We start from the raw sequence: 27,949 nt of genomic DNA on the forward strand, positions 1-27,949 counted from the left end.
CTATTTGTGCATCCATGGGCATGCTGGTCTGAAAACGAGGTGTGTTCAGGCGCATTGTTGGTGCGTTGCTATTTTGAGTCAACTGAAATAGACTGCGCCATTGACCAACAAAGACTTGGTCTAAAGGTCAATGGCGCAGTATTATTTTTTTGTTATTTAAAGGGTGCATTAATATTATGCGCCAATAGAGGGGTCCACAACGTGCATACACTCTGCTTATTACACACACACATTGACGTGCAGCAGCACACAAATTAGCCAAATATTAAAATAAAATATTACAATGTAAAAGATTACTATTGTGTACATAAAGATATGGTGGAATCCGGCTTGTCCCATAGATAGTCTGCATTCGCGCTTTAACCTTGCGCACGAGCAGATCCGTTTCCTCTCTGGAGACGCATTCAGTCTTTCTGCTTGCAAATTCTGCCATGTAAATAGCAACCAGCCATGACGCGAGCGCAAATGGCTTTTAAAGGGAATGGGAGATGAGACTCGGATTGGTTTATTGCACGTTACGCCCAAAACACACCCATTACTAATTTAGAGAATAGGGACAACCCCGCCGACCATTTTTCCCATCGTTAAACTAGCAAAAGTGGATTTGGACATGCCCTAAGTACTTTAGACCATGCGCTCAGATTGTTAAAATAGGGTCCAAAATATTAAAAAACTTTAACTATTAAAAACTAATTCATTATTTATTATCTTAATGATACTACAGTAACACTGCTATTCACCAGCATAACTGTGTAATCTGCTCAGTTAGAGAATACACAAAATTGTACATTAAAAATAAAACAAATTGCTTTACATGTTAGTCAGACAGTCTTTTCCTGTTTAATTGGGCGGTTCTTGGTCAAAAGAAGCCATATAGTGGACTAAACTATGCCTTATAGGTCTAAAGTCTGGCTTCGCAGAACTTTTCTTGGATATGACCCAATACAAAGTCGCCACAGTAATTTATTCTGCACTGGATCGATATGTGAACGGCCAGAGGGAAAGAAACAACTTCCTGAACACCTTGATTGCTTTCTCTTTTTTTCCTGATTCAGGCAGAAAGACCCACTCTAGAGCCACTTACAGGCTGCCTATGAATGATGTGTCACAATGTGATTGGATAATCAGTAAGGGCTATAGGGCACAGAGAAGAAATGGCAAATGGCCACTTTAGTAAGCGTAATTTCACCGGAAGGATCTCTACATCCAGAAGGAGATGATCTTTGAAACTTGCAAATAATGCAGCCTTTTAAAGGGATAGTTCACCCACAAACTCAAATTATGTACTCGCATCATGTTGTTCCAAACATGTATAACTTTAGTTTTTATAAATTGTTAATTAATAAATTAAAAAAATAAATTGTTGAAGATTATTTTTTTATTCTCTTATCCATGGAATAACAATGAGGACAGAGGTTTTAATAAAAAGAAACCAAAAGTTCCATTAAAAAAACAATTAAATTAGACTTGGAAATAGATCAAAATTAAGTTTTATTTACGGATCCTCGATTTCAACTCACTGATTAAAGGGTAACTAAACCCTAAACCAACTTTTTTTTAGTTAATGATCTGTAAGAATGGGGCTTTATTAGTACTTTTCATTGATTCGAGTAACTTTTTTGACATTTGTGTATAAAGTGTTTTAATTCTACAATATATTGTGTAAAAACGTCTGAGTGCTGCCCTCTTCAGGTTGAACGGTGGCTACTGCAGTTGAATTTTCCTATTGGATGTTTGGGGTGGTTCGTGATGTAAGGGGTTGTTGGTGAGGCAAGTTCCATACAGAGAGATGTGTCTCCGGTGCACGCCCCCCTCCGCTGGGCTCTGCCCACTTTTCCAGCATTTTTCAAATATTGCCAGTGGGTGGAGTCAGGCTCGGACCAGGGGTTTAGTTACCCTTTAAGTGATCTAGAGAGGAAGATTATCAGTGAATAGAGACTATGAAGGGATAGTTCAACCAAAAATGAAAATTCTGTCATTATTTACTCACCCTCATGTTGTTCCAAACCTGTATAGATATATTTCTTCTGCTGAACTCAAAAGAAGATGTTTTGAAGAATATGGGTAACCAAACAATTAATGGGCCCCAAGGATTTCCATCGTATGGTAAAGATTAAAAAAAATACTATGGAAGTCAATGGGGTCCATTAACTGTTTGGTTACCAACATTCTTCAAAATATCTTCTTTTGAGTTCAGCAGAAGAAATAAATCTATACAGGTTTGGAACAACTTGAGGGCGAGTAAATGTTGACATACTATTCTTCACGGAAAACCTTGACTTCAGAAGATTTGAAATGCAGTATAACAGTTCATTTATATGGAACATTTTAAGATGCTTTTACTGTATGACTTTTTTGCATCATTTGTGAAGATTGAAAGCTTCAGTCCCCATTTATTGTAATATCAAATATCAATCAGCACAGAATTTGTCCTTTTTGTGTTTCACTGAAGAAAGTCAAAGTGGTTTAAAGACATGGGGGTGAGTAAATAATGACTGAATTTTTAGGTTTGGGTGATGTAGTGCAATATGCATGTGTGAAGTACGTGAATGGTAAAGTATTCCTTTCACAATTAATCTTTTTAGATGGTGTTTCTGGCACACGTTTGAAGGAGATGTCTTTAGTCATTTTGTGTGTGGTTAATTATTAATGTTATATACAAGTCATGCATACTAATTATGAGTGCCATATTACACCGAATTTAGAAAAAGATGGACTAGAAGAAGTGGAAACTGTTTGAGAGAAATGCAGTATGCATGTTTTTTTTTTGGACACATCTCTGCTTTTCACCTCAGCTGTGATTAATGCAGCATGTGGCATTGCTGGAAGCTTTAGATAATGATGGAGGCTGTGCACCTTAAGTTCAGTACACACGCTAATGTGACCGCCTGTAACCTGTCTGGATTTCAAAGTCCACTCAATCACTAAAAGTGAGTTCACAAATGGAAAAAAGTGCATATATTGCTGCTCAACGGAAGAAGAAAAAAATAGAGAGAGAAATATAGTGATTTGGCTTCCACAGCTCAAAACATTCAGATGAAACGTTGTGGTCAGAATTGTCAACAATGGCAATAACTCTTCCTTTATTCCTTTCCTTAAATGTCAGAAATTCCTTGTCAAATGTCAGAGGCTTATATACATGTATAAAGAATTATATAATAAAAATTAAATGTTTAAAGATGCTTGCACGGCTTTCAAGTTTTTTTTAATTCAGAAAAAAAGAGTCTGTTTGTGAAAGTGCAGCACATCCTAGTGGATATAGAGGAACTCAACTCACTTTTGGCTTTGTAGTATCTACACACCAACAAAAAAAATATATATTTTGTTGTCTTTAATCAATATATAAATCCACATACACAAAATAAAACACATAATTTGATAAAGCAACAAAAATGTAAGTACAAATTGTTTTCAAAAACATAATAATAGGGTTGCAAACAATTGGAACAATCCTCATTTTCTACAAAGAAGAGGACCTTGTTTGAATAGGCTTTGATTAAAAAGCTAAAAGATAACAATTATTTACATATAGACATATTTGCAAAGATACCATATATAGTGAATTTTCTCAGTAGGCAGTAGATGCAAAGACATTTCATACTGGCAGAAAATTAAAACTAGTGGAATTTATGTCAGTGCAATTACTGTATAGTGTTTTCTAGCATTCTGACCAATAAAAGCATATAAAGTAGAATTTAATTGCTCTAAAATGTTTTGATTATTAAAAAAAATTGGAGCTGTGAAATGTTTGGTTAAACTGTAAACAGTTCAACTTTGTATTGGCAGACTCATTAGCGGCCAGACTACAGGGCGCAGTGATACGTAACCAACTCCTGTGACCTGCAGTGCATTTAATAATTTCTTCAGTTGCACTCTGAAAGAGAATCCGTTTATAATGTTCCTCCATGTATGAGGTAGGTACAAGTGGGTGGAAAGCATGCATGCATGGAGGACCAAAGATTGTCAAGAAAACTGAAGTTTCTGCCAAATAATTACTCTAATCACATTTAAATGCATCTCCAATTTGCATGAAAACTTGAAGGTACAGCTAAAAATTATACTTTTTTCAGCATTCTGTTTCACATTCACATGATAAAATATTCATATAACCGTCCATAAAAGGGCTTTGATGAGGTTTCTAAATCATAATGTGCTCTTACTGTCAAAATAGGAATTAAAGAAGAATCAAACGGCACTCCAAAAATCAAATTTGAAAGGGGCTCATTGTAACAGCTTTAACATTTGTATTTCAAATTCAGTTTCATCAGCAACAGCAGGGTGCAGAGAGCAATGTCCTGTATTATTTATTTCCCCTTTGATTTGCAACTCTAGCACATAATATACGATTTTTAGACTACAGTTATCTTCACTGAGGTCTGGCCCATCCATCAGATAATGTAATTTCCATTAGTTGGACAGAGGAGTGTGCGTTCTTAGGTTCCAGTGTACTTGAGTGGTCCTGAGATGTCAAATTAATTGTGACACCCAGTGTCCCCTTTTATTCTGACCATTAAGATCTGTGTTGAGGGTAACCATGCTGTGTCCAATCCATATTCAAGAACATACAAACATTTGGCTACAGTTTTGACACACAAATTTAAACATCTTAAGTGTATCAACACAATTTCAGACTACTTAAGGCTAAGGGGCTTAAATGAAAATAGTGCAGCCTGATCAGCATGAATGGTGTACCTACTGTTAGTAATCAAAGAAGCACAGTGTCGGGCTCTGGGTTTGGGAATGATGTGAAGCTCTTCCGAATCTCATGAGCAAGGAGTGATTCTTGCTCACGGTGAGGAGGAAGAATACTGGGAATTTCAAAGAGTGGAACAGATTCCTTCAAGCCAGCCGGAAGGTAAAGACCTTGGGTCAAAAAGACAATGGAGATGAATAAAACCAGAAAGAGCAAAATGCCTTGAATACATTTAAGTTCAGATTTTTTTAACTGGTCTTCATAATTTTACTTTCACAATCAAAAAGAGCTGCATTATTTCCAAGGTACAGTTATGCTGTGTGGTACATTTATGGTACATGCCCACAAACCATGGAATTGCCAATGTAACATCTCCAACAAATATGTAGTTAGTGAAGGAACAACTTTTTGCTGAGTTACAATACAAAGCAAGCATTTCTCTTACTTTTTTGTTTCAGGTCTAAATCTGGCCTGCCCTCATCTTTGGTAGTTCTGCCCAGCTTCCCTTGAAATTGAAGATCTCTTCGTAGACCGGCCTTGCTCATTGATACTTTGGGGTCCACAGGATGCATTTGGACGTAAGTAGAGTCCCACTCATAAATCTCATCCACAGAGCCTTGTCTAGATCTAAAGTCAGAAGATAAAGTAATGTGCGATGGTTTTGAGTCTAATGTGACACATGGATTCCCTTACATAAATCCACTGCGGCATTGGACATGTACACGCACCCCCCCCCCCAGTAATAATAATCATTAATAATCAATTTAAATCCTTCAAAACCATTTTTATCAAGAAAGACAAAGAAAGCCAGTATTACCTTTCAGGACGCTGTAGAGCTGCCTCATCTCTGTCACTGTCCTCTGTGATCTCTGGTGAGCTGGTGAGAGGGGGGCTGAGAGAAAACTGCCTGCTGTTAGGAGCATCCATGCTGCCTCTGCCACTGCTTTGACTTGCATAACTTCTATAACTTCCCTCCGTCTCTGAATTCTTCCTGTATCTGTTAATTTCCACATCCACCTCCTGCCCATTTTCAACTTCCTCCCCTCTTTCCACCTCTTGGCTCTGTCTTACAGATGGCAAGGCTGACAGAGAGTGGCCATAAGACAGGGGCCAGCTAGAACCCCCCGGATATAATAAGGCAGTATGGGTGCTATGTCCTGATTCTAGGTTTTTGCTGGATTGTGAGTCATTGATGGAGCCATCGTGGGATTTAGAGGCCTGAAGATGGTGATCTTGCGTTTGACTTTCTGAAGGCACAGATGAATCTGTTTGCAATTTGGGACTACTTTTAGGCTTATCTGCCACAGAGTTGGGTCTGCACGGAAAGGGGGACATTGTAGAATCTCGACTAAGTGTCAGCGAATCTACCCAGGCATCAGGGGTCAAAAAGTGGTCCTTGAATAATTTAGAGTCTAAACTATGCATGCTCTTGTGTCGATTCCAATTGTTTGGCCCAGGACTCTTTGTCTTCCTAGGTATTGTTCCAGAGACATTCATTGTAGATACAGTTTTGCTTGACCAATTGTTCAACTTCTCCTGCTTTCTTGTTCTCACATGTCCTGAATCTTCTGATCTGTCCTTATCAAGCTCTGATAACCTGGGTCTCTCATATTCTAGAGTCTCATAACTGTGGTCCAAGCCCAGTATGGACCTTGAATATGGAGACTGGCTCTCAAGATCAGGTCCATCCACACTCATCTCTGAATAATCAGTAATTGGAATCATCTGTCTAGTGCTTTTTTGTATGGCCCGCTCCTGCTGATCATCTAAGGAGTCAAAATATTGTTGACTTCTGCTAGATGTCCTATGGGCTCTATGTTCTACAGCAGTTTGGGTCTTATCCAAATTGTAGTTTAAGGGTGCATCCATTACACGACCAAAACTTGAATCAACAGGCGTCCTGCTTCGTCTTCGGTCCCATGTTTGGGATTTTTGGTGTTCCCCTCTGTCTAGACTTCGAGACCGTTGGTAGTTGGATCTCTGGATAGAATGATAACCTTTTTGATTCTGCCTATACTTGCTATCCTTTCCATAAGAGGTATGTAGGGGCACCAAGCTTGCAGAAGAAATGCTGTGTCTTTCTTCCCACGGAATGCAAGAGGCAGCTCTTCCCTTCAACATGCTGGTTTTCTCAGATAAAATGCCTTGTCTTATGGCTTGGTAGTTAATATGAGATGTTGAAGTTTCTTGAGGTTTCCAGATTTTTCCATATTCATCATCTGTCTCATTATCAGATGGATTTCGATCAACAGTGAACTTGCGCAGTTCTCTTTCAAGCTCCTCTCTCTCACGAGCCAAAGTCAAACAGCGACTTAGGTTTCCTTGTTCCCTCTCATGCTCCATCTGCAAAACGAGGGTGCTGGCCGCAGAGTGGTTGGTACCTTGTTTCAGGGACCGTTGACCCAGAGTACTTTCTAAATGGGGATAGAGATAAGAGCCACTGCTATCTGACGAAAGACTTGTCTGGTCTGGTCCATTCAAGATCTCTTGCTCCCGAATGGGAATGTAATGGCCATTTAACGAAAGGTGCTTAGCCATAGCTCGTGTTCTGCTGGAAGAAGGAATATCTGATCTAAAAGGTGGAAGATCCACTGAAAGGACAAAGGGTGGCTTTTTTCTTTCATCTATATAGGATCTCAAAGACTGGGATTTCTGGATTCTGAAGCTCCTGTTTCCATCTGATGACCGATGGGAGTTTTGACTTGGGTTTCTCTTAATCTGAGAACTGACAATGTTGTCATCTTCAAGAGCATGGACAATAAAGCGTCCATCTGGGCCTCTATGGATGAACTCCACAGAGGACACAGGGGCAAGCGATGCCCGTTGGAAATGGCTCTCAGCGAGGGAATGGTGGGATGGAGGGTTAGCTTGAGGCAGGAGATGTTGGCGCTGGGCATGACAATCACTGTGACTGGACTTGTCAAGGGAGGAGTGATTGGAAGAGGAGGAAGTGTAGGAGAGTGGACGAGCTGGTAGGAGCCTTTGCTTCAGGGTTTTGCCAGGGCTGCTAAGGTCATGGATAAGAATTTAGTACATTCTACAATGAATGGAAATTTTTTGGACAAAGAAAAAAGTTGTTTAAGAGGTGATGGTGGTGCACTTACTTTACAGATGGGTTGCTTTTTATTGTAGGAGGGAGATCTGATAAGGGAACCAATTTTACAATGGAATGAGTGTCAGGATAATTGAACATGCACGAAAGGTAATTTCAGGAGTGAGAGCATCCTCAAAGGAGGATAAATTGCGGCAGACTTTAAAAACAGTTCTAACCAGTTCAAAGTGTTGTTTCTTTACCCTTGTTATTCTGCCTGCGCCTTCGGCCCCTTTTGTAAAAAATGAAACAAACTATTGCCAGAGTCAGGATAAGAGCAAGGCAAAGGAGTCCCACTCCACCCATGACACCAGCCATTAGCCTGTCAGGAAAGTCTAGGAGGCGGGAACTTGCTGGGTGCATATTCATTCCTGTGGAGCCCAAAGAAAGTGTACCATTTAATGGTTAGATGGGTTGAAAGAGTTCCAGGTTTTCTTGAAAATAGTTTGTGTAAATAGTGTTTTTTCTAAATTCCAATTATTAAATTCTAACAATTTCTTTAGAAAATATTACTGACCGATGGTGGAGACACTGATTGTTGGACTCGGCATGCTAAGCTGATCTCCATGCCGAGAAAGAAGCCTCAGTTTATACTTGCAGTCCTTCAGTGAGAGAAATACACCATGATGAAATGACAAAATAAGGATGAAAGTAAAGGAAGAAAGGGTTGCATTTATAAAAAATGGCAAGCTGACTGATTTATGAAAATTTCTTCGAGAATATTTACCTTACATAACCCCTGAAGAAAGATCTGGCTCTCAACTGGGCTAATGTCCTCTTTCAGGTTAACCCATTCTCCACCCTCAAGGCGTGACTGTATGATAAAACCGTCAATGGGTGGAGACTGGGACTGGGGTGCTGACCACAACAGAAGAATTCCCTCTGAACTCCTATTGACTGAGAGATTTGTAGGGGGTTCCAGCTTGGCCACAACAGGAAGTGCATCTGTAGAAAAATATTAAATAAGGGAGAGATTGAAATTAATAGCTTGTTTTTATTCAATTATCCACAGTGCGTAACATAAACACAGATGGTGTATTAATTTGAGTCGCCATGAGGTAGCCAACACATAGGCTAATTGTTTTAAAGATTAATACAATCAAAAATTGTTTTTTTTTTTTGTCTTTTATACCATATCTATTAGCTTTGACTATGCTAATGTACTCCTAAAAGTTGACTTAACTAATAAAAAATTAGGATGTATCCATATTCAAATTTACAGGCTTTCTCTTCTTTCTATAAACAATATTTGTCCAACAAAATGCCATCCCCCAAATGTCACATGCCACCTAATAGCAACATAATTTAGCAAATTAAAGCCCATTCATGGTCATGAAAAGTAGGCTGGTAAACTCATTTCATAGGGTTTGTAGAGTTTCTTATGCACAGCTAATGTTTACCCATAGTTGTGATGGTGGTGATCTCACTGAAGGGCCCAGTGCCAATTTTGTTTTGAGCCATGACACTGAACTGGTACTCAGTGGCAGGAAGAAGATTGGTGACCAACAGACTATTCTCGGTAGAGAGGTCTGAGAAAGACAACCACTCTTGCTTTTCCGCTATCCTTACTGCTGACACCTGCTTATACCTGGAAAAAGAATGTTCTTATGAGTTTTTAAAAACAGACTTATGAAGACATGCATAAACCTGTCAAAAGTCAAAACTCGGCTACCAACTTAGCTAAATTTTTTTCAGAAGCATGGAATTATCTCAACTATTTTTACAGTACAATTTTAGCTAATAAATAGCAATGTAGCATGACAAAATGCTACATGATTTTTTATTTTGTGTTGTGCATGCAGCTTTGCAACTTTGCATTGTATAAATTTAACAGATAACTACTGCTCTTATTACAATATTATCTGAAAGACTACATTTCAAAATTGCTTCCCAACATTTACAATGATAAACAGACACCAACCAGACAGTGAATTTCTGGGTATATCCTCCATCAAAGCCAGCCACCCAGGAGACATTGGCCTGGTTAATTCCTGGGATCACAGATACTGACGACACTGCATGAGGACTTGTACCTGTGAAACAGAACGATGAGCAGAAAACAAGATATGTGTGACATGAAGTGTGACAAATGTGTGACACATGACGACAGCAAGTTCAGAACTACTCAGGACTACTCAGCTACAAGGCAAGATTCCCTTTATTTGCCTGAAAAACAATGCTTTGTATGCTTCTTAACTAGGGTGACCATATTTTAGTTTTCAGAAAAGAGGATGGGGAGGGTGGTTAACGGGATGGGGGAGTGTTTTGGGGGGTTGAATGCATCAACAAATACTTAACAAATGCATTCACAACTTTTCAACTATGTTATTGTCCTTTAATACATAAAGTAATACATCCTTTCCATTCAACTTTTGGCCCGCAACAATAGAATAATAACAAACAAATAAAAAAAATACTTTAGATTTTAACACCTTTTACATGACACTGTTTCTTTACAATAAAAAATCTACTACACTATTTTAGTAAAAAATAATTTCAGTCCTCCTGATGTTCTCTTGTATACTTTCCTTATGTGGGCTTCTAGGTCACTAGCACCTTTATTTGACACTGACACGTACGTGCCAGCTTTGCAGGTCATGCATTCTGCTTTACACGGATCCCGACCGAGATGAAAACACATAATTCCTGTGTTTTAATATTTCTTGTGATGTAAACACTTTATATTTAACAATTAGAAGAATCTGAGAGTAATTATTACTGTTACAGTAAACATCACACGAACATAAGAATGGCCTAAGGGTTGCATGTGGTAGTGGTGACCCAGATCCTTCTAGACTTACCGAGCACAAAGACCGTTGTTCTGATGGATACAGTAGCCACTCGGTTGGTGGAGCTGCACTCCCACTCCCCCTGGTGGTCTTTACTGAGAGGATGTAAAATGAGGGAGCCATTCGCTGCTACAGTGAACAGTGAGCGAGAGGCTGTACCAACCTAAGAGGAGCAGTGCCATAACCAAGCATATAATAAGGTTAAACACCCATTTTAATTAAAAATTGATTTCCAGCTGTAATGGGGTGCATTATAATATTTGGAGAAAATTTAAATTTGCAGTTTTTGTGCATAGGATTGATGCTATGATTTGACATGTTAATCAACACAGTTTCATATAAGCAATTGTAATATATTGCTGCTGAACATTATATTATAACTTCTAACATGACATAAATGTTCTGAGTTAAATATGTGTTTAGCTCAATCAACAACATCTGTGGTACATTGATAAACACAGTCATTCTACTAATTGGACATTAGCAAAGATAATTTTCTGTGATTTTTTTTTAATAACATTTGGGTAACTATTAGGGTCAAAATTTGTTTATTGTAAATACTGTTCTTTTGTGTGTAATAAAAAAATATGGTATCATAACTTCACTCTGACAGGTGATTACCAAGGGATTTGTGCTAGAGAAGATTGTAATGACATTCACCTTTTTCCAGCTGACTTTTGGAGCAGGGCTACCATCCATCTGGCATGGAATAACAAGTATTCTCCCCACATCCTGTCTGTACTCCTTACGAGGTAAAACTTTAAATGAAGGAGGATCCTAAAAGACGAAAACACAAAGTTTAAGGCTCCTAAATTATAGCTCAAAAACTCACACTGACCATGTTTAATTTTATTTCCATAGCATTCCACCACTGTTTCCCAAACTGTTTATATATATATATATATATATATATATATATATATATATATATATATATATATATATATATATATATAAACACTAGATTTAAATAAAAACGTGGATAAAAAGTATTTAAATAATTTAAATTAAAACGTGTTTTGACCAATTTATAAGCCTTTTTATTTTCACTTATAAAGTGAAATTTTATGACAACCCACTAGTGAGGAAATTGTACTGGTCCTCACTAGTTGGTTGTCTTAATATTTCACTACATAAGAGAGGAAATTCGGCCCTCACAAGTATAGCCACTCCTGTACACACACACACACACACACACACACACACACACACACACACACACACACACACACACACACACACACACACACACACACAAACATATGAGTGTGGTTCAGGTATACCCTACATTATGGGGACAAAATGTCAAAGATGGTGAAAGCCAAAATCCTTGTGATTTGAAAATAAAATAAAAATGACAACACACAGTAAAGCCCCACCTGTAGTAAAACAGTGCTGGGCTCAGACTGGCCCATTGTCCCAAAGCTATTGTAGGGAGTACACGCGTATACGCCTGCAGCGTCATCATTAGCTGTTGCTATGACGATAGAGCCTTCTGAGGTCAGTGTCCATCCAGGATACTGTTGAAAGAATTTCACAGAGTAATTTTTTTTAAATAATGTTCTGGAGTGATGTGAGGTCTTTCTAAAGTACGTCATGAAGAGAGGGGTGTAAGTGTAAGCACAGCATGGTGTCACCAAATCAAAATCAATATGTCAAGCATTAGTAGTTCAGAGAGCACTTTGGGAAGCACTTAGAAGTAGCAGTGTGCTTATACAAATGTACATATAAAAGGTTAAAAGGTTTTTTGTATGTATAGTGAAAAAAGCAACTAACAGTTACTCACCATGTCTAAATCAAGCGGTTTGCCATCTTTGATCCAGTCTACATGTGATAATGGTGGTTCAGCTCTGATGGGGCACGCAATGACAGCCCTCATGCCAGTGGGGAGGAAGGTCAGACTGGGCATCTGGATCACCTGTGCTGGGTCTGTTAAACAAGAACAAAGTTATCAATAAGAATTACTATAGAGTCTTGAGTATATATATATTATATATATATATATATATATATATATATATATATATATATTATTTTTAAGAATGTGGTTGGTAAGATTGATTAATGCTTTTGAAAGAAGCACCCACTGGATGTGCTACATCTCATGTATACACCAATTTGAACGTATTCGTTGAAATTATTGTACTTTATTGTTAGATTAGGGTTATACTAGTGTAGGAAATCTTGTACAAGTGCAGGCAAATCCACATTAATTATTCTCATTTTGCAGCATGATATGTGAAACACTTACGCTGCACAGTGAGCATGGCTGAGGCAGAGGGGGACACATGAAGTCCATTAGTGGGCATGCAGGTGTAGTTCCCTGAATCCGCTGGAGTCAAACGTGATATGAGTAGTGTACCGTCCACTATGATCTTAACACGAGACTTCAGAGACCTAAACAAACACACAAAAGAATATTACATAAGCTACCTGTTTCCGTAAATATTAAAAGGAATGTTGACAGTTTTAGAACAGAACTCACTCAATGTGGTGAATGTCTTCTCCTTGTCTTTGCCACACATATGTCATGTTGGGTGGGTCAGCCTCAGCCTGGCACTTCAACTTGGCATTCTGGGACATGTTGAGAACAGTGTCGGTTGGAGGAATTAGGATCACCGGAGGACCTGTTGTTAGAAAAATACATAACATTACATAATGCAAAACGTAGAAAAATACTTTCACCTGCTTCTCCTTGTGAAAAAGAAGTACACTTTAGCATGCTTTTAAAAAGAGTCCGTAATATGTAAATAATATACTTTAAAAATATACTTAAGTGCAAATCGAATGTAATGTTTCAGTAATATTCTGAATGTTTTCAGACACTAAATTGCATGTACAATTGAATTAAACTGTATTATAGTTTAAATTTATATTAAAAAGCAATTAGTTGAACTTAAGAGCTCTTTTGACCCACTTATGTAGGATTTAAGTATATCTTTATATGTCATTTAATAATTACTTCTATTGTCTTTGAAATATGGTTAAATTATACTGCTGAATGTACTGACAAGCATCTATGGTAAACTAAAATAGGCCATTTCTATTGAAACTTGTATTTCATGTATTTATTTTATATATATATTTGTAATTACATGTGATGAAGTTGCAATTTAGTATTTGTATTTGTATTAGTATTTAAAATATATTAACTTTAAACAAACTACAGTTAAAATTATAATCAAGTACTTTACATGTGATTTATGTTAGTCAACACATCACAATAAGTGTACACCTGTAAAGCATTTTTGATTTGACATTATTTACAAAGTGCACTTTTTAAAAGTACACTTAATTTTGTTAAGACAGTCATGAAAGTATACTTTCTTTAAGTACACTTAAGTGGCCTTTTATTTCTTTAATATTATATTATCTGCACGTACTGAACAGTTTTTAACAAAATATATACTTTTAAGATTTGAAGTACACTACAAGTGCATGTTCAATACAAATAAGCATATATTTTATCCCTTTATTTCCTGGTAATTAAACCCATGACTAGGCACAGTACTGTACTCTTTGAGCTACAGACCCTTGTGAAAGTGAAGTTTACTTAAATGTAATATAATGCAACAGCACCACTAGATGGCGCCATTCATTTAGGAAATAATTATAATGGCATGAGCAAAGGGCCAAGGAGAAAACAATACAATTAAGGAGAAACTAACCCCATCCCTTTTTTGTCAATAATCATATTTTAAGTCTAAAACAAACCGCTGCCAATCAGTTAAATGGCAGTCAATCAACTAAATGTACAATCTGTAAGCAGTAATCCTATCATGACTTGCATTCACATACCCAATTTCCTCCAAATCAGTTACTATTACAGGGCAAATGTTATGCCACCTAATCAATATTAATATTAATGATAAAGATTGATGACAACGATTTATTTTGGTCTCCCCAACACTTTTCAGATTGTTCTAATCAAACATCAATGCTGACTTACCAATGACTTTGACCTTTGTGATGTGAGTTACATTTCCTTCAGTGTTGGAGGCGTGACACTGATACTGGCCTGATGTTTCTCTGCTTACAGCCTGGAAAGATACACTTCCATTCATGATCTGTAGGATTAAAATGAGAGATATGAAAGAGTTTGTGGAAGCCTGGAAGAAAGAGTAGGGTATAACTGTATTCTAGGTTTGGGCCTCCATTGCATTTGTGAATTTAATTATTATCAAAATGTAGGTTTTGTTGTTTTTTATCCATGTCCGTTTAAGGTCAAAGTTAGTACAGTCCTAAAAGTTGACAAAACAAATGTTCTTTTCCAGGAAAATAAATGAAGAATGCAGATGACTCATGTTGTTTGCAGGGTGTACATATTTTTGACCAATCAAATACACTCTAGAATGAGCGTTATCAAGTAGCCAATCACAATTTTTTCCAGGCTGTGATGTGAAGTAAAGGTTATTGGCAATTTTTAAAAAGGACAGGCATTTTGAAGTCCCCATCCCCACTTTCAGTAGGAAATAGAACAACACAGGGAAGAAAACAGCATTTGTTAACCATTTTCATGGACATTTTTAAGTGAAAAAACAGTAGATGTGATCATATTAACTAGATAGAAATCCCCACCTTTACTTTGTTTTGAGATTGTATTGGTCCTCCATCTTTAGACCAGGTTATTGTAGGCCGTGGATTCCCCCGGGCAGCACACTTCAGGGTTACTGATCTTCCTACAAATACTTCAATGGCAGGAGGTGAGGTTTCCGTAAGCACAGGAGGTGCTAGACATGAAAGTAAGCAAAGAAAACAGTCACAATCGTTCAAGGATGGCAAAGATTCATTAACAATCAAATGCTATTAAGAGCGAATATATTCTCCATGAAAGAATATATTTTAAAATGTAATTTATTCCTGTGATCAAAGGTGAATTTTCAGCATCATTACTCCAGTCTTCAGTGTCACATAATCCTATAGAAATAATTCTTATTATTATCAGTTAAAATCAGTTGTGATTCAAATCTTTTTTTTTTTTTTTGGGAGAAACCATGATAATTTTTTCAGGATTTTTTGATCAATAGAAAGTTCAAAAGAAAATCTTTTTTTTAATAGAAATCTGCTGTACGATTCTAAATGTGTTAAATATTTCAAGAAAAAAATATATTACCCCTTTTTATTAGCAGTTTGTAGATAACTACTAATTCAAAATGCTAATCTGACTAAACTAATTAAAATTATGAGTAGCTTGTAGCTTTGAAAAGTTTTAAAGTACTGTCCTCAGCGCTAATCATAGTTTATCAACGTTTTCTTTTTTGCTTTAATGAAAGGCACAGTGGAGTCAAGCCAGGCCTGCAAGATGCTCTTTCTGCTTGGCGTCCTGTGGCTCAAACAATTGACAAGTTGAAAACTGAGCCGAATATGAGCACAGGCCTCAGATGGCTTGTTCAATCTGGCCAACACTGCGTCTGAGTGTCAGAGAACGGCCTTAAGGTGTGGCCACAGACACCGAGCTGCTTCTGGAACAGGTGCACAGAGCACTGTCTGTAACAGGTGCATGAAAACAGGCTAGGTTGTGTATTCATTCATTGTTCGCTGCATGTTGTATTGAAGTCATTGGATGAGGATAATGGCACTGTGTCACTGGTCTGAGAAAAAGATAAATGCTTTGATGGTTCAGATTCAGACTGCTTGTAAAATTGGATATCCTTTCTTACAATAAATAATTCAGGCCTTCTCACTGGATATGGTGAGTCTCACCTGTAATGAAGAGTAGAGTCCAGCTCCCGTTGCTTCCAGCCTCATCTGTGGTTTTGTCTAGCGGGAGGATCCGGCACTCATACCAGCCTTCATCCTCTAGGAAAAGCCCCGTGATCTGCAGTGATGTTCCCCTGATGAGTGACACTCGACCTGGGCATGATCAGGAGAGGGAAGGGTTGGAGAACCAATCACAAACTTGTACAAAACAAAAGTAGAGCATATTTGTTGCAGACACATTTTTTAAAATATTATTTCAATTATCAACAAGCTACAAGGAAAGCTAAATATAAAAATAAAATTCAATTTTAAAAGTGCATTTTTAAAATGATTTTATTTTTATGAGTATTAATAGTTTTTATATTATTATTATTATTTAGTTATATTAAAAGTAAATTGAAATTAAGTTCTCAATTTAAAAAAAAAACATACACTTGCTATTTTGAGTTTGTACAAAAATGCAAAGTGCACACGCTGTAGATATAATATTTTACACTATTTTAATAATTTAGCAAGCTACAAGAAAACAAGCTAAGTATAAAATAGGTCAATTTAAAGTGGTCACAACCTAAATTAAATATGATTTTAATGATGTTTATATGAGTATTAATTTTTATTTTTATGTATAAGTGCATTTTAATTAAATACACAATTGTTTTATCAATTTAAATGATTCATGTAACATACACTTGGTATTTGTGAGTTTGTACAAAACAAATGCAAAGTATATATTCTGTAGTAGACATAATATAAATTATACTATTTATTTCAACAATTACCACAAGCTACAAGAAAAAAAAAGATAAATATTAAACAAAATTTGCAACTGTCTTTTGTAGTGTAAGCACATGTAAATGATTTTGCTTTTAACTAAACAAAGTTTTAATATTTTATTATTTTGATGTAGTCCATTTACATTAAGTTTTCAATTTAATTTTCAATTTAAATAAAAAAAATATAACAATTAAAAACATAAGTCATTGAAAGTTTGAACAAATGAAGTATATTGGTTTCAGGCTTAACATTTTTAAATGAACTCAAATTTATTTCAATAAAATATAATAGTTTTACGTACATTTTAATTTAAATGTAATAAATGAATTAAAAATCTAAAATACCCATTGAACATTTAAGTGTTCAATATAGAACCTATTTCAGTTGGACAAGGCTCAGATAGACTGAGTGTTTAGTCTCGATCTTTAGCGTTTGAAACTCTATCTCACAGTTGCCAGGTGACTGCGTCCCATAGCGACGGTGTTTGCTGACTCACCCCTCCCTCCCTCCTCTTTCTTCTCTCTCTCTTTATCTCGCTTTCATTCAACCAAATGAGCTTTTCAAAGACTTGTTTGTTTCTCAAAATCTATAGTCATTTAAAGAGACCAGCGGTCAAACTCTTCACCACAGAAGCCACATCAAAGATAAAACTGACTTAAACTAAAAATCCATCATCTGCAAATATGTGTGCGGCCGATGCATGGTGTACAACTATGATGTATTTATGAAAACAGCCGGTGAAAGCGATCATTAACTGAGCTCCCAAGAGGAGAGACTGTGGAAACAGAACTGGGCATGAGATAACAGCTGAGAGCATCATGGTCCATCCGCGCCTGTTTATTTTACCCACATGGAAGCCAGAGGTCACGGAAAAAGGGACATGGACACCAACCCAAGGGATTTGGGATATATAACCTGTTCCTGTCCAGCCCAAACACCCACAAGCCGGCACTAAAATGCTGCCATGGTACCTGCTGCCAGTGGGGTGGATTTGAATTTAGTTGCTGTGGTGACAGGGATTAAAATCAAAAGTTCGGGGGCGGGGCATAGAAGGAATTTAAATTCTCAAGTTACTCGATACTACTGAACAAAAGCTGAAGAGAAAGTAAACTGTTTCATTTAAAAATGTAAGATGAAAAACAGCTATAATAGTATGGAATTCCAAAGCTGCCAAAATAATAAATAAATATAAAAATACATAAAAAAATTATAATAACATATTTATTGATAATAAAAATGATAATAACATATTTATTTATTTATTTTTCTTTGTATATTTATGTATGTATTTATTTATTATTTTGTCAACTTCCTTAGTAGCAGGGAAAGCAAAAATGGAATGACAAAATAACTTGAATTAGATCATTTTAGTATCGCTCTGTTTCTCCAAGAGAGCAATGAGGTTAAATGGAGAGCAAACTGAGACGTCTGCTGAAGTCTCTCGCTTCACAGATTTGTCTCCTGAGAAAAGGGTCCTGGGTAAACACTCCTTCTCTAGATAAACAAGTCTCCTCTAGAGTTTCTGAAGAGATCTCAATAATGTCTCACACTCAGATTTGTAAAACTTTGCATTCGAAAAAAGATTTCAGTATGAACTCAAATACTGGTTCAGCAAAGATTCATTTGGAGTTTCACATTTAAGTATTAACTCACTTGTTTACTTATGATTTACTAACATTTCCCACTGAGCAGATAACCGCCGAAAAAACACACACTCGCTCCGTTACTTAGTCGGTGACGAGTCAAATCTCAGGAGAAACTAATATTCCTTATTGTATGGAGCAACATATGCTGTCATTTGTATCTATTTGCTTTATCACCTGAAACCAATGTTAGAACAGGTTTATGCTGTAGAAATACAATTATTTTAACGGTGTTCAAGAAAAATAATGTTTAAAAAGGAATACGCTGGAAGAATGACCTGTAATAAAGTCTGTTTGAGTAACACTAGTCACCACTTCCACCTATTCAAATTTAAAAAGGTTTGTTAGTTGCAGGTTTAATTCAACCAATGACTTGAGGCTATGAAACTTGGAGTCTAAATCCTATCCGCTGCCTTGTATCCCAGAGACATTGTGTCACCTCTTGGCACAGGTACAGGTTTCCCAGGTAGGGACTCTCCAGTTTCAGGTCAGGAAAGCGAGGGTCGGGTTTCAAACCACAGTCGTCATCTGTATTCTTTTTATTGTGTTTCAAGACACAGTTATCTTTTAAAATTTGAATCATCATGACGGGCTACTGGGAAGCTGCTTGGTTTGATCCGACCAATGGGCTTTGAAAATAGCGTGCTGCTCATTAGGAAGGTTTTTGAATGCTAGTAGTCGAGGGGGATGGGTGCTCATTTAGAATATAGAGCTTCACTCTTCACTGCAATCTGTAGATCTCGTATACTTTGTGAAGTAATCTTATATCACAAATTCCACCACTGCAAGTGTCTAATGTAATTTTAGGTTTCTAGAAAGATGAGTGTTTTGTTGAGTGTGACAATTTTACACAGAGTGGACACGAGACACTATATCCCAGCTAACAAAAACATGTTCTAAGGACGTTTTGCTAAGGTCTGTTATTTATGTTCTCTAAATGTTAAAAACATTTTAAAATGTTCTAATTTTTTTTTTCCTTGGTTATACGAGCGTTAAGGAAACATTCCATTTTATCATTCTGCAAACATTATGGGAACGTTACATTTGAACGTTGTCTGAACATTCTGTGACATTTAAAATACGTTAGATAAATGTCCAACTAAAACGTTTAAGAAAAAAAACACGTTCCATGAATGATGTATAAATAATGATTTTGTGCTAAAGATTTGAGAACATTATTAAAGACCAGATAACTTTCTATTAACGTTACTGGAAGAACGTTTGTTCATAACTTTGGGAGAACCTTACAGGAATGATCTCTGTTAGCTGGGATATAGCCTAAGGCAATGAAATTCACACCAAGCTCACCCTTCACCTCTTCCCATGCTTCCCCTCATCCCCACCTGCGGTTTGGCACCGCTCAAAAAGTCCTGGCTTTACACCTTTTGTTTCTTTTCTTTGTTCCACATCACAGAAAGCGACATTTGTGACGCCCTCTAACCTTTATTCGGCTGTTGGTGTACATGAAGCCATTCATTCCCGCCTTTAGTTTACTTGAACAGATGTGAATAAAATTATATTCAGTGGCATTCAGTCTCGTATGAGCTACAAAACACTAAAACATGCTAAAAATGTGGAGCCGTCATTAACTGAGCATTTGCCTATAAACAATAGCTTGTTTTTTGTTGTTGCTTAAAATTAGATACAATTTGCTTACAAATCATTGCTTGTCACACAAGAAAATGAATTTTAAAAAAAAAATTCTTTGTAATCCATTGCTTGTCACATAATTTAATCATAAACAAATGATTATCGCAAGAGCAAATTCATTTATCAAAACTATTGCTTGTTAAATTTGCTTATTGTCACAGTCAGTTCAGTTCAGCCACTTATGAGTTGTCGTGGTTACTGATATGATTAGTCCTCTTAGTTCAGCCGAGTCTCCTTGTTTGTACCACTACTTAAGTTCCTTTGGTCCCTCAGTTCTTGGTTGGTTGTTGTCAGTGCACTAGCTCACTGTTTTGTATGTTGGCTTGTTATTCTCAGTTCATAATACATCTTATGTTCTTTTATAATCCATTAAAAAGATGTTGTTTGTTGCACATGTAAACAAAATTGATCATGAACTGTTGCATGTTGCACAAGTAAACAAACTCACTTAGAAACTTTTGCTTGTCGCACAAATAAATATTTTTTAAATAACTTGTAAACTGTTGCTCGTTACACACAAAAAAAAATCAAACACACTTGATTGACGCACAAATAAAAAATGCACTTATAAACTGTTGCTTGTTGCACAAATAAAAAATGCACTTATAAACTGTTGCAAATTCACTTAAAAGATGTTGCTTGTTGAACATGTAAACAAATTTGTGTATGAACCATTGCATGTCGCAAAAGTAAACAAAATCACTTATAAACTGTTGCTTGTTTCACAAATAAAAAATCACTTATGAACTGTTGTTTGTCATACAAGTAAACACATTTACTTATGAATTGTTGCTTTTCACACATGCAAACTAATTCACAATTCGTTATACATTAGCATATAATCCATTGCTTGTTGCATAGGTAAATGAATTTGGTTATAAACCAAGTGATGAGTTGACTTTTTCCGTTTTTGCTGGTGCTCAGTAGCTTTGCATTCCATCCATTGCCAGGGCACCATCGCGATGCACAGGTGCAGTGCAGTCTTCAAGAATTTGTTTAATTGCAAAGGGACACACTGCGTTCATGCATAAACTGCAGGGTTGAACCTGTCATCCGCTCACTGTGTGGAAGGTGAGGACTAATCCAAGCACAGAAACTTGCAGTGTTACCGAGGCAGCCTCTTTCTTTCTATGTTAGAGCCATTGTCTTTTTAAGAACAGGGGGAAAAAAGGTATTTTCAGCCATTGAAAGACTTTTCCCTGTAGACACCCTTTGTGCTCCCAAAGACACAATAGGGACTTCTAAAATGAGAGGGGGAGAAACTAGCAGGTCCCACAGAGCATACAAAAGAGCAGAGTTACTGTAAGACGAGACACGCTATGACCAAAGTGGCACTCAGGAGTACAAATTATGAAAGAGGTGAGAGATACCGCATTGTGGATAGTAGGATGTGGGTTACAATATGGCAAGTCCGGTTCAGCAGCCGTTTCAAAATGAAGTGCCATTTTTAATTTTTCGGCCTTGGTGATATATCGGTCGACCACTAATACACTGAACAAAATTATAAACGCAACACTTTTGTTTTTGCCCCCATTTTGCATGAGCTGAACTCAAAGAAAATACTTTTTCTATGTACACAAAAGGCCTATTTCTCTCAAAAACTGTTAACAAATCTGTCTAAATCTGTGTTAGTGAGCACTTCTCCTTTGCCGAGATAATCCATCCACCTCACAGGTGTGGCGTTTCAAGATTAGACAGCATGATTATTGCACAGGTGTGCCTTAGGCTGGCCACAATAAAAGGCCACTCTAAAATGTGTGGTTTTAACACACAGCACAATGCCACAGATGTCGCAAGTTTTGAGGGAGCGTGCAATTGGCATGCTGACTGCAGGAATGTCCACCAGAGCTGTTTCCCGTTAATTGAATGTTCATTTCTCTACCATAAGCTGTCTCCAAAGGCGTTTCAGAGAATTTGGCAGTAAATCCAAACGGCCTCACACCACTCCAGCCCAGGACCTCCACATCCAGCATCTTCACCTCCTAAGATCATCTGAGACCAGACACCCGGACAGTTTCTGCAACAATCGGTTTGCATAACCAAAGAAATTCTGCACAAACTGTCAGAAACCATCTCAGGGAAGCTCATCTGCATGCTCGTCATCCTCATCGGGGTCTCGACCTGACTGTAGTTCATCGTCGTGAACCGACTGGAGTGGGCAAATGCTCACATTCAATGACGTCTGGCACTTTGGAGAGGTGTTCGTGTATGGTGTCGTGTGGGTGATAGGTTTGCTGATGTCAACGCTTTGGATCGAGGGGCACATGGTGGCGGTGGGTTATGGTATGGGCAGGCATATGTTATGGACAACGAACACAGGTGCATTTAATTGATGGCATTTTGAATGCACAGAGATACCGTGACAAGATATATATATCACCTGACCTGGGCTACAGAGAAGCAGCACTGGACTTCAGGCATTTTGGCATTTCCTTCTCCCCAGTCTTCCTCCAGACTCTGGCACCTTGATTTCCGAATGACATGCAAAATTTGCTTTCAGCCGAAAAAAGTACTTTGGACCACTGAGCAACAGTCCAGTGCTGCTTCTCTGTAGCCCAGGTCAGGCGCTTCTGCCGCTGTTTCTGGTTCAAAAGTGGCTTGACCTGGGGAATGCGGCACCTGTAGCCCATTTCCTGCACACGCCTGTGCACGGTGGCTCTGGATGTTTCTACTCCAGACTCAGTCCACTGCTTCCGCAGGTCCCCCAAGGTCTGGAATCGGTCCTTCTCCACAATCTTCCTCAGGGTCCGGTCACCTCATCTCGCTGTGCAGCGTTTTTGCTAACTTTTTCCTTCCCACAGACTTCCCACTGAGGTGCCTTGATACAGCACTCTGGGAACAGCCTATTTGTTCAGAAATTTCTTTCTGTGTCTTACCCTCTTGCTTGAGGGTGTCAATGATGGCCTTCTGGACAGCAGTCAGATCGGCAGTCTTACCCCTGATTGAGTTTTGAGTAATGAAATAGGCTGGGAGTTTAGATAGGTGTTTAGAGTTAATTAGAATAGGTGTTTAGAGTTAATTAGTTGATTCAGATGATTAGGTTAATAGCTCGGTTGGAGACCCTTTTCATGATATGCTAATTTTTTGAGATAGGAATTTTGGGTTTTCATGAGCTGTATGCCAAAATCATCAGTATTAAAACAATAAAAGACCTGAAATATTTCAGTTGGTGTGCAATGAATATAAAATATATGAAAGTTTAATTTCTATCATAACATTATGGAAAATAATGAACTTTATCACAATATGCTAATTTTTTGAGAAGGACCTGTATATCTTTATATCCCATAATTTGGACTTTTCTCAAAATTACGGGAACACAAACATGTATGAGATATAATCTCACAATTGTGAGGAAAAAAATTGTCAGAATTATGACGTAAAAAGTCGCAATTACCCTTTTCATTTTATTTTACAAGCTTCGAAATATTTTTGATGCACGGTTGCAAAAAATCAATTTTATGTGCCTAAGGTTGCTGACCCCTACAGTAAGCTCACAGTGTTGAGGCACTTACCGTCATAGCTGGGATGCACTCGAAGATTGTTCACTCCAAAGTGCATGAGGATGGGAATATCGTAGTCCTGACGCACCCACTCTATGACGTGCTGAGGGGCAGTGCTGCCCTTGTCTGGGGCTGGTAGACTACATGTCAACACAACAGTGTCCCCTTTCTTGGCACGGACGTGGGCTTCAGCTACACTTGTGTGAACTAAAATGATGAGAAAATAATTGTAAATTTTGTAAGTAAAATTAAAAGTTGTGAGTTATTTTATAAATTAGATACAATCCGTTTATTCACTTTTTAAGAATAGAATAGAATAAAAATTTCCAACTTAAACTGTCGTATATCTTGAATGCTTTAGAGCACAGACTGAAGTTTGATCTCTTTTTAAAGACAACACTTGGCAGACTATTGTTGAAGTGAAAAAAGTTTTTAAAAAGTGAACTTAAAAAAAGTTGCAAAATTATACGTTTATTGTTATGAAAAATGCACAAAGATACTATTTTCAGAAGGATATTTTTAGAAGGAAATTTACTTTTTTTGTTAAATATATATATATATATATATATATATATATATATATATATATATATATGTATATGGACAATGTCTTATGCTCTATTGTTTTTTCCTATTCTGTACTGTCAATGAAAACCAATAAACCAACTATTTTATGAAATATATATTTTCAAAAACACGTTATGACTCTAAAACTGCAAGAAAATCAAAGCCATAAATCAAAACAAGTATTACAAGGAATACAAGTGTGACTATTGTTTTCAGGACCATTTAACCTTTTCGAATCATGTCCATGATTTTTTTTTTTTGTGTGTGTGTTCACGCACTAAGGGCCCTATTTTAACGATCTGAACACAAGTATCAAGCGCTAAGCGCAAGTAACTTTGTGGGCGGGTCTTGGGCGCTGTTGCTGTGTTACCGGCGGGATAAATGACTCTTGCGCCCGACGCAAGTTTAAAAGGGGTTGGTCTGAAATAGCTTCATTATTCATAGGTGTGGTTTGGGCGTAATGTGAAATAAACCAATCAGAGTGTCATCCAACATACCCTTTAAGAGCAGGTGTGCATGTTGCATGGCGGATTTTTATTATTATGGCGAATTTACCAGACGCGCTTCAGAATCGGTTCTCAGCCGAGGAGATCGATCAGGGCCGTAAAAGAAAGAGAAGTGACATTGGGGATGGGACAAACCCACCCAAATTAGCTTCGGTTAAATTTGGGTAACTGTGTAAGCTTTATGCCTATTTTTCCCCTAGTCATAGACACAACAATGATTTCCCCTGTGTTTTAATATTTTTCCTTATAATAATGTATAATTTGCAAAAAGGAAAATGCATCTGTGTAGATGAGAGAATCATCTCCAGTGTATGCGCGTTGTTCACACTCTGTATTATGGCCAAGCATGCACGCTTAAAATAGCATCTGAATGTACGCGCAACGCGCCACTGACTTTAGTTTTTTTCTGGTCAGTGGCGCAATTGTTTTCTGGAACTGCAAAATAGCACCAGGGATTGTTTGCGCCGGAACACGCCTCCTTTTTTGCGCTGAACCGCCCCAGGGAGCGCAAGTTCATTCCCTAGTTTGCCGCGTGCGTCTGTGGAGGGAAAAGTCCGCTTTGCGCGGGTGCGAAATACGAATGATACATGCGTCAATGTAAAAAGTCAATTGCACTGGGTGTAAGATAGGGCCCTAAGTGTCAAAACCTTTACCAAGTTTCGTACCACTCCGATGTAGTAAAAAATTCTAAAATATAAAACAAAACATAACATTTTTTGATCAAAAATTACCAAAGAACACCAGAGGTTTAAACCAGTGACTTTTGATCCTGCATGTTTGTGCATCAGTTGTAAAGTAGTTACTGTAAAATACTCACTGAATAGGGACAGTACTGCAACAATGACTTCCAATAGAGGAAGATTCTTCAGTAGCATGATGGGTATTCATACAAATTCACATACCTGCAAAACATCAAACATACAAGATCAGACAACAGGCAAACAAATCTCAACCACAGTGAAAGCATACAGTAGCTTATGTCACAAAAATAACCACACCTCTTTTGCTTTGCCAGTTTCTATAATCACAGAGCACACAGGAGGATTATGGGATCTTATGTACGGATTATATTGTACAGTACCGGTATATATAACCACAGTAAGTTAGCGCAACAACACATCTGCATTGAACTAATTCATTCATGAATAAACTTAAAACTGTAAAATGAGATTCATACGCTATGACTCAATCTCCAGTACGACATGTGATGCCTTCAGCTCAAAAGAGATGACATACACTGTAACTACTGAAACAGCCTCTCGTTTATTACCAATCTATGCAAAAATTAAACATTTACATTATAATGTAATTCCACTGAAATGCCTTTTCTTCGGTGGCCGAGAGGTGCAAAAATAAATCACAATTATAAAAACAAAATAACAATTCAGAAAACACAACGACAATTCAGAAAACAAAATAACAATTCAGAAAACAAAATAACAAGTCAGAAAACACAATGACAATTCAGAAAACAAAATAACAATTCAGAAAACAAAATAACAATTCAGAAAACAAAATAACAATACAGAAAACACAATAACAATTCAGAAAAAACAATTACAATTCATAGAAAACGGAAAAGGTAGGTACATTTTGAGAATGGCAGACTTGTCGCTGATTGGACGAGACACCTGTCAATCAAACTTTACAGGAAGTAAGAAATTTGTGATCAACTTTGTTTTGGTAAATGCGAAAATGGAACACATTAAACATTACTTTGAAGAAACATTCATATGCCGTGATTGTGGACATGCTGGCGAAATCGTTGTGTTTTCTGACTTGTTATTTTGTTTTTATAATTGTGATTTGTTTTGCACCTCTCGGCCACCGTACTTTTCTTTAAAAATCTTATTTATGTCATAAATATATCAATAGCACTGTGGCAACAATCGAGCAGATGAAGCTAAAAAACACTTTGAATCTTTGAAAATATTCGGTAATCTTAATGAATTTATTAATTAATTAAAGTAAATGTATATATATAATACATTTTTGACGCATTATTTTTTTTTATCTGATGGTGTTGACTGAAATTGTAAATATACAAATGCATGTCGCACTGCAGGAAACTGGTGTCACTGCTTGACAGGTCATGTCAAAGTATATATACTTAACCTGTGCAAAGACGACTTCACAGTATACCATTAATAATGCCTATGTGGGTAGACAGGAAGTTGCAAGACGATTGATAAAACGCCCTCAGAGAGCATACACAACTGCAGCCGAATGTCACTGAGTCATCAGTCTAAGATTGTGGTCTTTGGTAAATCATTAACACATCAGGAAGCATTAGGTCTGTTAGGTGCCGCTGTAAATACTAAAGTGTGTGATTCGTGCGAAGGGTAAAGCTAGCACTCCACTTAGCTCACTGTGAGCCTGTGCTATGCATCAGGGCACAATGCAAACTCCCGCTCATTACCCCCCGTGTGCAATGAGCGAGAGCCATTCTTAAAGAGCTTGCTGAATGGGGTCCAAAGACAATCCCACAGGTCACACGTTTCTCACCGCACACTCAGCTACCAGCCTGTTCCCTATTCAGCGTCTATTTAGCGATTCAGAAACCTTGTGGTACAAAAATCTGAGAACTTGAGTAATTAAGTAGTACGTTTTTGTACATTGTAAAATGCACCACATAAGCTCTATGGGATGCTGATAAACCAGTTCTTCTCTGACAAAAGCTGGTAAGCTTTCTGCTATGGTTTGCTGCCTTCTAAGGGTAGACAACCAGCTAACAGGGAACAGAGTTATCTGGCCTTTAATATCATTCTCAAAACATAAGAGCAATTGTTGTTCATGGGACGTTTTTTCTGAAATATTTTAATTTGGACGTTCGTCTAAGACATTTGTCTAAATATTAAATAAATAATTCCCATTCATATTTTCTCTAAGTTTCACGTAACCAAAAAAAAAAAATGTTTTAAATATTTGAAATCTTGTCGTTTTGAACATTCAGAAAACACTTAGAAATACCATTTTCATATCTTCATGGGAGCATTAGCAACACCTTCTAAGAACATATTTTTGTTAGCTGGG

At 37.2% G+C, this 27,949-nt stretch overlaps 1 protein-coding gene across 2 annotated transcripts in view; it reads right to left on the minus strand.

Annotated features, from left to right (window-relative positions):
* Positions 1-3,316: 3,316 nt before the first annotated feature.
* The window catches only part of igsf9a (immunoglobulin superfamily, member 9a), a 28,371-nt gene continuing 3,738 nt past the window's right edge, over positions 3,317-27,949 (minus strand). The window contains exons 2-21 of one of the 2 annotated variants that reach the window (XM_077242945.1): positions 25,734-25,818; positions 23,856-24,050; positions 16,277-16,426; positions 15,152-15,303; positions 14,523-14,640; positions 13,059-13,200; positions 12,825-12,970; positions 12,360-12,502; positions 11,953-12,093; positions 11,234-11,350; positions 10,586-10,736; positions 9,706-9,817; positions 9,185-9,372; positions 8,512-8,729; positions 8,302-8,386; positions 7,988-8,155; positions 7,798-7,834; positions 5,511-7,700; positions 5,139-5,320; positions 3,317-4,863 (exon numbers count right to left, since the gene is read on the minus strand). In XM_077242945.1, coding sequence (XP_077099060.1) covers positions 4,706-4,863; positions 5,139-5,320; positions 5,511-7,700; positions 7,798-7,834; positions 7,988-8,155; positions 8,302-8,386; positions 8,512-8,729; positions 9,185-9,372; positions 9,706-9,817; positions 10,586-10,736; positions 11,234-11,350; positions 11,953-12,093; positions 12,360-12,502; positions 12,825-12,970; positions 13,059-13,200; positions 14,523-14,640; positions 15,152-15,303; positions 16,277-16,426; positions 23,856-24,050; positions 25,734-25,791 — 4,851 coding nt within the window. In that variant the 5' untranslated portion in view covers positions 25,792-25,818 and the 3' untranslated portion in view covers positions 3,317-4,705. The remainder of the gene's footprint in view (positions 4,864-5,138; positions 5,321-5,510; positions 7,701-7,797; positions 7,835-7,987; positions 8,156-8,301; positions 8,387-8,511; positions 8,730-9,184; positions 9,373-9,705; positions 9,818-10,585; positions 10,737-11,233; positions 11,351-11,952; positions 12,094-12,359; positions 12,503-12,824; positions 12,971-13,058; positions 13,201-14,522; positions 14,641-15,151; positions 15,304-16,276; positions 16,427-23,855; positions 24,051-25,733; positions 25,819-27,949) is intronic. The other variant, XM_077242946.1, reaches the window with a different exon arrangement.

This window comes from Siphateles boraxobius, unplaced genomic scaffold (assembly GCF_051911475.1).
Source record: "Siphateles boraxobius isolate OS27281-9 unplaced genomic scaffold, OSU_SipBor_1 25, whole genome shotgun sequence".
NCBI lineage: Eukaryota > Metazoa > Chordata > Actinopteri > Cypriniformes > Leuciscidae > Siphateles > Siphateles boraxobius.